Source organism: Neofelis nebulosa, chromosome 15 (assembly GCF_028018385.1).
Source record: "Neofelis nebulosa isolate mNeoNeb1 chromosome 15, mNeoNeb1.pri, whole genome shotgun sequence".
NCBI classification, from domain to species: Eukaryota; Metazoa; Chordata; class Mammalia; order Carnivora; family Felidae; genus Neofelis; species Neofelis nebulosa.
The window spans coordinates 16,858,940-16,870,513 of record NC_080796.1 but is presented as its reverse complement, the minus strand read 5'-3'; the positions used below and the strand labels follow the sequence as shown (position 1 = coordinate 16,870,513).

General features: G+C 45.2%; 1 protein-coding gene across 2 annotated transcripts in view; it reads left to right on the top strand.

The window, feature by feature from the left end:
* Positions 1-9,664: 9,664 nt before the first annotated feature.
* Positions 9,665-11,574, top strand: part of CD247 (CD247 molecule) — a 72,980-nt gene continuing 71,070 nt past the window's right edge. Inside the window, exon 1 of one of the 2 annotated variants that reach the window (XM_058701620.1) lies at positions 9,665-9,852. In XM_058701620.1, coding sequence (XP_058557603.1) covers positions 9,744-9,852 — 109 coding nt within the window. In that variant the 5' untranslated portion in view covers positions 9,665-9,743. The remainder of the gene's footprint in view (positions 9,853-11,574) is intronic. The other variant, XM_058701621.1, reaches the window with a different exon arrangement.

The following is an 11,574-nucleotide window of genomic DNA, read 5'->3' as shown; positions in this document are numbered from 1 at the left end:
TGACAGCATCTCTTTACTTTTACCCACTTCCCAGCTTGTTTCTGCCATCTCTTGCCACCTTTGAGAATCTTTTAGGGGCGCCTGGGTGGCTCAGTCGATTGAGTGTCCGACTTCGGCTCGGGTCATGATCTCACAGTTCGTGGGTTCGAGCCCCGCGTCGGGCTCTGTGCTGACAGCTTAGAGCCTGGAGCCTGCTTTGGATTCTGTGACTCCCTCTCTCTCTGCCCCTCCCCGCTTGCACTCTGTCTCTCTCTCAAAAATAAATAAACATTAACAAATTAAAAAAAAAGATAGATACCAGGCGCATCTAATCTTCACAGAGGAAGAAGGAAGGAGCTTCTTACAGCTTCTCTTTGGGAGACAGGACTGTGAGATGGCCTCCAGAATTTCCATACGTTGGTGTATACGCCCTGTACAATCTCCTTGTTTATGGGAAGGGCCTGTGAATATGATGAGATATCACTCCTGCGATTATGTGATGTTATCCTGGGTGGGCCTGACCTAATCAGGTAAACCCTTTAAAAGCAGTTTTCTCAAGCTGGTTGCAGAAGTGAGAGATGGGCTCGGGTTGGCCCGGGGGGAAGGCAAACATCATGCCATGAACTGCCTGTGGGGCCACATTCAAGGAACTGCAGGTTTTCTCTGGCTTCTGAAAACAGTCCTGCCTAACAGTTTGCAAGAAAGTTGGGACCTCGGTTCCATATTTGTAAGGGAATAGATTTTGCCAACAACCACAGACCTTAGAACAGGTTCCTGAGCCTCGGATGGGAACTGCCACCCCAGTCAACCTACCTTTATTTGAGCCTCACAGGAAGCTGAGCAGAGAATCCAGCTGTGCCTGTACTTCTGACCGACGTTACTGTGAAATAAGAAGTTTGTGTTGGTTTAAGCCACGAAGTTTGTGATAATCTGTTATGCAGCGATAGAAAGCTAACGCAGCTTCCAAAAATCTCAGTGTGTAAGTTAGGATCATTTGGTGGCAAGCAACAGGAACTTACTCTGGGTAATTTCAGCGAAAAGGAAATCTACTGGAACAGTGTTCGTGGAGCCACAGACCACGAGCCACTCCTGGGATGGGTCCAAACAGGGGAAGTGGACAGGGGGGTGTTTCCAGGTCCTGTTTCACTCTTCCGGGGTGTGAATTCCAGGGAGAATGTGGCTGACTTGCCTTCCTTAATTTGGCAGCTTCACCAAGACGGTAACCGAGGGAGAATAGTTGATGCTTCAGAGCAAAATTGGAGTGACATCAGCAACATGTCTGAATAAGACATCCCTTGTTCATGTCCCACCCTTAATAACAATTTGGCATCAGTCCATGGACAAAAGTGCCCTTGTGGGAGCCATGGGATCCAGCACTATATGCCAAGGGATCTGAGAGGAGTCTTGCCCACCTGTGCATCAGGTAACAGGCAGACAGGTCTCAGTCCCTGCTGTGGACCCTACAGTGGCCCATGAACTAGCTCCTCTCAGCCACCATCTGGGAGCCCCTGGAAAACACTGCGTCAGTCACACACAAAGAGAACCTTTGTGGAAGTCCAGAGACCAGAGAAGAAGTTGCAACACTGTTGGAAAAACAAGAAAAAAATACGAGTTTGGGTACATCAAGGTGGTTAAGAGGAACAACTTGAATTTGCTTGCGTCACCCCACCCCTGAGGTGGCACAGCTCGGGGGCTAAGATCTCTTGGCCTCTGTGATTTCTCCTGCGGGGGAAAGTGAGAGCACAGGAGTGAGTGCTCGGCTTTTCCAGTTGTGAGGGATGCTGTTACAGAGTTACAGAGTCTCGCTTCTCTCTCGTTCCATCCAGGCTACTGAATCACCAGCTACATGACTTGGGAAGAGACTGGGCAGGTTGACTGGGCAGGAAGAGACTGGGCAGATAGGACACTTGGAGCATGTTAAAGGGAAGTGAATCTTACTAACTGCCTTGTGGATCCCATCAAGAAGCCAGCCCACGAGCTGCTGGGGATGCCTTGCCTGTAGGTCCCGCCCAGCTGGCTCACAGACACCCCAGTGCTCTGGGTGCCTCCCTACACACCTGGTTCCCCGGGTGTGTTCCTGATGGCACCAGTGCGGGCAAGTGTTGGCAGATTACCAGGAGTGTGCACAGAAGGCCAACCTGAATCCGTGGACCAGGGAGTGACCACAAACTTAGCTTTAGCACCACCCTTGGGAAAGCGAAAGGGAGGCTGTCAGCAGGTGGCCCTGGCGCGTCACAAGACCAAGAGAGGGCGTACAAGTTTATGAATTCTGCCACAGGAGGGAGCAAGGAGTGTGGAGCAGACATATCGACAGAAGGTTTGGGAAAGTCCCAGAATCCCTAGCACGGCTGATGGAAGATATTTTCCCCCAAAGGCAATCAGTAAAGACTGGAGGAGGTCACTGCTACTTCAGATGTGAAGACAGCAACACAAAACTCCGGGGAACATGAAGAAGTAGTGAAACATGACACCACCAAAGGACCACGGTAATCTTCCAGTAACTGATTCCAAAGGCGCGGAGAGCTGTGTTTTACCAAAGGATTCAAAATAGATGTTTTAAGGAAGTCACTGAGCTACAGGAAAACACAGAAAGATGATTCAGGAAGTCAATAAAATGAGACGTGAACAAAATGGGAATTTTAACAAAGAGAAATTAAAAAAATAAACAAACTCTGGAGCTGAAGAAGACAATGAGTGAAAAATACAGTAAAGACTGTCAACAGCAAAATAGATCGAGCAGAAAAAAGAATCTGTGTGTTGGAAGACTGGAACTTTGAAATGATCCAGTCAGAGAACAAAGAGAAAAAAGTGAAAAAAAGTGAAGAAAGTCTACGTGATCCATGGGATACCAGCAAAAACAAACAAACAAAAACAAACACAAACAAAAACAAAAAAACAGTTTGTGAATTATTGGAGTCCCAGAAGAAGAGAAGGAGAAGGAGACAGAAAGATTACTGAAAGAAACAGTGGCCAAGAATTTTCCAAATCTGGAGAGAGATTGGGATATCCAAGTTTACGAAGCTCATAGGTCATATGACAAACTCAAATTAAAGAGATCTTCTTTGAGACACATCCCAATAAAACTGTGAAAAAGAAAACATAAAGAGAATCTCAAAAACAACAAGAAAAAAGAAGCTGGTACCTTATAAAGGAACCCTTATAAGTTCATTAGCAGAGAACTTACAGGCAGGGAGAGAGTAGGGCGATATACTCAAAGTGCTGAAAGAAAAAACTGCCAACCGACAATACTCTACCCAACAAAGTTAACCTTCAGAAATGAAGGAGAAATAAAGATTTCCCCAGACAAACAAAAGCCGAGGGAGTTCACTACCAGGAGACCTGCCTCAGGAGAGATGCTAAAAGGGGTCCTTCAAGCTGAAATTAGTAAGGTGAAACATATAAAAACGTACAACACACTAGTTAAGGTAAGTGTATATAGTCGAATTCAGAATACCCTAATACTGTATTATGGTGCTGTGTTAACCATTTCATTCTAGTATAAAGGTTAAAGGTCAGGAGTATTAAAAATAACTATAGCTATAATAATTTTAATAAATACACATTTAATAAATAAAAATGGGTGAATTGTGACATCAAACACATAAAAGAAGGAGAGCCTGAGTGGCTCAGTCAGTTAAGCGTCTGACTCTTGATTTCAGCTCAGGTCACGATCTCATGGTTTGTGGGACCAAGCCCTGTGTCAGGCTCTGCACTGAGAGCGCAGAGCCTGCTTGGGATTCTCTCTCTTTCTCTCTCTGCTCCTTCCCCTGCTCCTGCGTGTGCTCTCCCTCACTCTCTCTCAAAATAAAATAATAATCAGAAAAACATATAAGGGGAGAGCAAAAGGGTAGAGTTTTTGTATGTGATTGAAGTTAAGTTGTTACTAGTGTAAATTAGACTGTTATATCTAAAAGATGTTTTAAGTAAGTGTCATCGTGAATACAAAGCAAAAATCTATAGTAGATTCACTAAAGATAAGGAGAAGGGAGTCAAAGCTTACCACTACAGAAAAGCATCAGTTCACAAAGGAAGGAAGCAAGAGAGGGAGGAAGAATCAAGGGAACTACAAACCAGCCAGAAAACAAGTAATAAGATGACGTTAGTATCAATAATTAACTCTACTAAATGTAAATGAATTAAATTCTTCAATTAGAAAACAGAGAATGACTGGATGAATTAAAAAAAAAAAAAAAAAAGGCAAGACCCAACTATATGCTGCCTGTAAGAGACTCACTTCAGTTTTAAGGGCTTAAAGTGAAGGGACAGAAAAAGATGTTCCTAACAGGCAAGTCAAAACCTAAAGAGAGCAGGGGTAGTTACACTTATATCTGACAAAATAGACTTTAATCCAAAAAAAATGTAACAAAGATAAAGAAGATCATTACCTAATAATAAAGAGGTCATTTCTTCAAGAGGACATAACAGTCATAAATGTATACACATCCAATGTCAGAGCACCTAAATGTAATTAAGTAGATACTAACGGATCTAATGGGAGAATTAGGCAACAATAATAATAGAGTTCAATACCCTGCTTTCAACAACAGACAGATCATCCAGACAGAAAATCAATAAGGAAACGTTGGACTGGAGCCACACTTTAGACCAAATAAACTTATCACACATATGCAGAACATTCCATCCAGCAGCAGAGAACACATTCTTCTCAAGTGCACATGGAACATTCTCCATGATAGATCATACGATAGATCACAAAACAAATCTTAGCAAACCTAAGAAGGTCAAAATCATACCAAGTGTCTTTTCTGACCACAAGGGTATAAAACCAGAAATCAATTAGAAGAAGAAAACTGGAAAATTCACAAGTATGTGGAAACTTAACCACATAATCCTGCACTACTAATGGGTCAGTAATCAAAAATTTCTCAGGATGCCTGGGTGGCTCAGTTGGTTAAGCATCTGACTTCGGCTCAGGTTATGAACTTGCGGTTCAAGAGTTTGAACCTGGCGTTGGGCTCTGGGCTGACAGCTCAGAGCCTGGAGCCTGCTTCAGATTCTGGGTCTCCCTCTCTCTCTGACCCTCCCCCACTCGCACTCTCTCTCTTCTCTCTCAAAAATAAATAAACATAAAACAAATAAAAAAAAATTTTCTCAACAAAGGAAAGCCCAGGATCAGATGTTCTCCCTGGGGAATTCTACCAAACATTTCAAGAATGGTCACCAATCCTCAAACTCTTCCAAAAAGTGGGAGAGGAGGGAATTCTCCCAAACTCACTTTACAAGGTTAACATTACCAAAGGCAAGTAAAGATATTACAAGAAGACTTTAGCTCAATATCCTTGATAAACACAGACACAACAATTCTTCCTTTTTTTTATGAAGTTTTTGTTTTAATTTCAGTATACTTGACATACAGTGTTATATTAGTTTCAGGTGTCACAAAAATTTTCAATAAAAATATTAACAGACCGAATTCAATAGCACATTAAAAGAATTGTACACTGGGACACCCGGGTGGCTCAGTCGGTTGAGCATCCGACTTCGGCTCAGGTCACGATCTCGCGGTCCGTGAGTTTGAGCCCCGCGTCGGGCTCCGTGCTGACAGCTCGGAGCCTGGAGCCTGCTTCGGATTCTGTGTCTCCCTCTCTCTCTGCCCCTTCCCCGCTCATGCTCTCTGTCTCTCAAAAATGAATAAACGTTAAAAAAAAAAAAAAAAGAATTGTACACCCTAATCACGTGGACTTAGCCTGGGGACTCCAGGATAGTTTCACACATGCAAATCCATAAACATGATACACCACATGAATAGGATGAAGGATGAAGGTCATAGGATTATCCTGATAGGTGCAGAAAAAGCGTTTGACAAAATACAACCTCTTGTCATGCTAAAAGCTCCCAACAAATTGGGTATAGAACATAAGCACAAACCATAAGAGAAAAAAATTGATAAATTGGGTATTATCAGAATTAAAACATTTCCATCAAAGAATACCATTAAGAAAATGAAAAAGCAAACCATAGACCATGAGAAATTACTTGCAAGCACAGAATTAATATTGCTTGTTTTAACGTTTTTTTTTTTTTTGCGTTGAGATATAATTCACGTAACATCGCACTTACCATTTTAAAATGTAATCTGAATGACTTTTACTATGTTCACTGTGTTGTACACTATCCCACCATCTAATTCTAGAAGTTTCTGCCACCCCAAAAAGAGACCTCTTACCTCTTCATCCCTTTTTATGCCTGAATCACATTCCATTTGGGGGATATACCACATTTGTTTACCATTCCCTAGTTGGCTTGTTTCCAATTTGGGCCTATTATGATAATACTGTGTGGACATGTGTTTTCAATTCTCTTGGGTCTATGCCTAGAGGCATAATTTTTGTGTCCTATGACAACTCTGTTTGACTTTTTTGGGGAACTGCCAAATTGGTTTCTACAAAGGCTTTATCATTTTACATTTTCACCAGCAATGTATGCGCTCCCAATTTCTTTGTTTTTTTAAGTTTTTTTCTAATATTCATTTATTTTTGAGAGAGAGAGAGAGAGAGAGAGAGAGACTGAGCATAAGTGGGGGAGGGGCAGAGAGAGGGAGACACAGAATCGGAAGCAGGCTCCAGGCTCTGAGCTGTCAGCACGGAGCCCGACGCGGGGCTCGAACTCACAAGCTGAGAGATCATGACCTGTGCTGAAGTCTGTTGCTTAACTGAGCCACCCAGGTGTCCCTGAGGGTCCCAATTTCTGTATACCCTCCCCAACACTAATTGTCTTTTTTATTTTAGCCACCCTAGGGGGTGTGAAGTAGGATCTCACTATGGGTTTCCCTTCTTCTTCTCCTCCTTCTTCTCCTCCTCCTCCTCCTCCTCCTCCTCCTCCTCCTCCTCCTCCTTCTTCTTCTTCTTCTTCTTCTTCTTCTTCTTCTTCTTCTTCCTCTTTGTCTTCCTCTTCTTCTTTTCTTTTACCCAGCCCCCAATTCCCCTCCCCTCTGGCAACCACCAGTTTGTTCTCTGTATCAAAGAGTCTGTTTTTTTGTTTTTTTGTTTTTTTTTTGGTCTCTTTTTCTCTTTGTTCATTTGTTTTGTTTCTTAAATTCCCGCATACGAGTGAAATCATATGGTATTTGTCTTTCTCTGGTTGACTTCTTTCACTTAGCATTATACCCTCTACATCCACCCATGTTGTTGCGAATGGCAAGATGTCACTCTTTTCTGTGGCTGAGTAATATTCCGTAGTATATGTATACCATATCTTCTTTATCCGTTCACTTGTGGATGAATACTTGGGTTGCTTCTGTATCCTGGCTATTTTAAATATAATGCTGCAATAAACATAGGGATGCATATATCTTTTTTAATTAGTGTTTCCCTTTCCTTTGGGTAAATACCCAGTAATGGAATTACTGAATCATATGGTAATCCAATTTTGAATTTTTTGAGGAACATCCATGTTTTCCACAGTGGCCTCATCAATTCACATTCCCACCAATGGTGCACAAGGGTTACTTTTTCTTCCCATTCTCATCAACACTTGTTTTAATTTTAGCCATTCTGGCACATGTGAGGTGATATTTCGTTGTCTTTTTTTTAATTTAGTTATTGAATTTTATTTTAGAGAAGAGAGAGAGCAGGGGAGAAGGGCAGAGGGGGAGAGAGAGAATCTTGAGCGTGGAGCCTGACACAGGACTCGATCCCATGACCCTGGAACCATGACCTGAGTTGAAATCAAGAGTCGGATGCTTGGGGCGCCTGGGTGGCTCAGTGGGTTAAGCGGTCAGGTCACGATCTCGTGGTCCGTGAGTTCGAGCCCCGCATCGGGCTCTGGGCTGATGGCTCAGAGCCTGGAGCCTGCTTCCGATTCTGTGTCTCCCTCTCTCTCTGCCCCTCCCCCGTTCATGCTCTGTCTCTCTCTGTCTCAAAAATAAATAAAACGTTAAAAAAAAATTAAAAAAAAAAAAGTCGGATGCTCAACTGACTGAGCCACCCAGGCACCCCTCATTGTGGTTTTAATTTGCAATCTCCTGATGATGAGTGATGTTGAGCATCTTTTCATGTCACTTGGTCATCTGGATGTCTTCTTTGGAAAAATGTCTATTCAGGTCTTTTGCCCATTTTTAATCAGTTTTGGGTGTTGAGTTGCTTAAGTTCTTCATGTATTTTAGATATTAACCCCTTATTGCATATGTCATTTGCAAATATCTTCTCCCATTCAATAGGTTGCCCTGTCATTTTGTTGATAATTTCCTTCACTGTGCAAAAAGTTTTTATTTTGGTGTATTCCCAATAGTTTTTAAAAATAGTCCCAATTTTGTTCCTGCTTCCCTTGCCTGAGGAGACATCTCGAGAACAATGTTTCCATGGCCAGTGTCACTGCAGTTTTGCTTTGCATTTATCTAATAACTAACGATGTTGAGATCCTTCTTGTGTGCTTATCTTCTTTGGAGAAATATCTATTTTGATCTTTGGCCAATTTGTTTTAATGTTTATTTATTTTTTAGACAGAGAGAGACAGAGCTTGAGCGGGATAGGCACAGAGAGAGAGAGGGAGACCCAGAATCTGAAGCAGGCTCCAGGCTCTGAGCTGTCAGCACAGAGCCCAACGCAGGGCTTGAATTCATGAACCGCGAGATCATGACCCGAGCCGAAGTCGGCCGCTTAACTGACTGAGCCACCCAGGAGCCCCATCTTTGGCCAATTTTTAATTGGGTTATGTTTTCTTATTGTTGAATTGTAGGAGTTTTATTTGTGTGTTGATACTTTTAGTGGAATGGATTGATTCGTTTACAAAGAATTGTAGTCTTCTTAAGATTATCAAAGACCATAGACTTTTCCATATACCCAGGTCCCTTCTGCATCCTTCAGTAATGTTTTAAAATTTATTTCATATAGATCTAACTAACGCTTTTTATTACATTTGTTTGTAGGTATTTATCTTTTTATTATTGTGAATTATGCCAGTGTTTCAATGTTGACGACCAGCAAAAGCATTTGAAATACTATGTGGTTCCAACTCAGGCCAAGTTTGGATCTGTAACCTCAGATCTACTCCAGCCATTTGCTTTACAGGTAAGGATGCTGATGTCTAGAGACGCTGAGTGAGTTACTGAAGGCCACACAGCCCCTGGGTGGCAGAGATAGGCACCAAAGCCCAGGTATTCTGTCTCTGCATTTCTCCTGGATCCAGAGCTCTGCCGTCTCACCAACATCTATAAAATATGTAAGTCCAGGGGCGCCTGGGTGGCTCAGTCGGTTAAGCGGCCGACATCGGCTCAGGTCACGATCTCGCGGTCCGTGAGTTCGAGCCCCGCGTCGGGCTCTGTGCTGACGGCTCAGAGCCTGGAGTCTGTTTCAGATTCTGTGTCTCCCTCTCTCTCTGTCCCTCCCCCGTTCATGCTCTGTCTCTCTCTGTCTCAAAAATAAATAAACGTTAAAAAAAAAAATAAAAAAAAAATATGTAAGTCCGGGAAAATGTCCTTACACGCATTGGGAACACCTGTTCGCCTAGGGACTGGCTTTACCCATCAAGATAGGAGTTAGATAAAAATTAAACAAAAATTAGGAGAAAAGGAGAGTAAAACAATGGTTAAATGAGAGAAAAAGCAAGATGTAGACACACATACACACACACACACACCTCAAACCCTCAAACCTCCAGAGCTTCCTGCCTATGAACCGAAAGGGGGAGCGCGTTTCTTGGCCTTGTTGGCAGGTGTCTGCCTTCTCAAAGGCCCCACAGTCCTCTGCTTCCTGAGGAGGCAGCAGCACAAAGCAGAGACACCGTCTCTCTTCTGGGTCCCAGCCATGGCTGCCACAGCCTCGGCCTCCTGGTGCCACCCTGGGGGAAAGGACAAGGTGATGTGGAAGGTGCTTGTCATCATGGCCCTGCTGCAGGCACAGCTCCCAGGAACAGGTAAGGCCGGACAGATGGATGGCAAGGAACTTCCAGAAACTCTTCTTGCGTGTGTGTGTGTGGGGGGGGGGGGGAGGTGGGGGGTGGGTACGCAGCGGAGGGGTAACGAGGAGCTGGCGTCTCTTTCGAAGCTGAGCAGGTTGGATCTGCTCCCTTACAGCCGAGCTGGGCATCGGCTCAGACCCAGCTGCTTCAACGCACACCTGCCCCCAATACAGGTGTTTCTAGTGCTAACAGAAGAGAGGACAGTCCGTGGAGGGGAAAGGACAGGGAGGAAGGGGGCAGAGGAGCGACTGAGGCAGGCCCAGTGCGGAGAAAAAGAGAGGGAGTATTTAACAGACGCTGGATGGGATGAGAACACGTCAGCCAGGCCACTTTTCGTACTGCGACGCTCGTCTCGTCTCTGCGTCTTCTCCTCGTACCCCCTGGCTGGCTCTGTCACTTGGCTTCTTTCCTTTGTCCTTTGCCAACAAAAAACACTTCTCTCGGTCAGACGGGGTCACGGCTGTGAGTCCGGCTGACTTGAAGCACCTGAACGGGGCAGGGACTGAGCAGCGATGTCCACGAAGGACGGAAGGGGCCTTCCTCGGGGCCCGTGTCTACACTCAGCTCTGTCATGGGTGTCCCTGCCCCCCCACGGCCAGGGGCTGCCCTGGGACACACCCATCGTGGCTCAGTGACTCACCCACCACCCTCACTGCAAGCAGCCCTCTATCTGAGGCCAAAAAGCTAGAGACGCTGACAGAACGTAGGGACGGATGAGAGGACCTGTTAAGTCGCCATCGTGAGTAACAACCGACCAGTGAGAGAACTTACTCCTCACCTCATTTTAGCTCGCGGGAGCTGGGCTTTTCTAGACTCCTTTCACTCCCACTGTGTTGTCTAGGCCAAATTATGAGGACCACATGTGAAAAGAAAGACAAACTAGACCGTCTCAGGAGATTGGTATCATGGCATTTTTACCAGAAACAGGAGCAGCTGTATTTGAACCTAAAGAAACAGGAAGACAGGTCACAAACACATGTCCCTTCTCCACGTCACGGGTCACCTCAGTGCGGGAGAGCGTTTGGCGACAGTGCTGAGAGGGCAGGGGAGGCCCCTGGTGCTTCTGTTCCTGACAGGGAACATGGCACAGCCCCGGCCTGACACCTCAGGGGTTCTGAAAACTCTGTAAGGTCACGGCGTTCTTCTCGGAAGAGCCTTGTTCGGTGTGAGTCACACGGCCCTGTGAGGTGAGGGCCCCAGAGCAAGTCCCGGGCCCGTCCTGCGTGCGGGGGACAAGAGGGTCCCTGATGCCACAGTAGCCAGTGGATTCAGTGATTTCAGGGGAACAGCTGATGGCAATGGCTTCAGACCCTGGGCTTCAGGCCACGAGGTACTTCTACGCGGTTTCCTCACCGGTCTGTTTGTGTTGGCCTCGGGGCCAAGGTAGCAGCAAACTAGAGTTAGATGAGGGGAAAAAAAAAAAAAAGCTGCTTGGGTGACGGTGGCTGCCACGAGTGACAAACAAGACCCCACCCAGCAGACGAGATGTGGGCCTTGCCCAGTTCCACACACAGCGCCCAGGAGGAAGAAACAGGATGGACGGGATTTTCCATCATGCGAGGCCCCTTGCTGTGCTGGTGTGGGGACGGCCCTTTCAGCTACTCCCCCGAGAGGGTTCTTCCAAGCGTTCAGCCCAGTTGAGGTGAGGTGAGGAGAGACTTGGGCCTGTAACCCCCA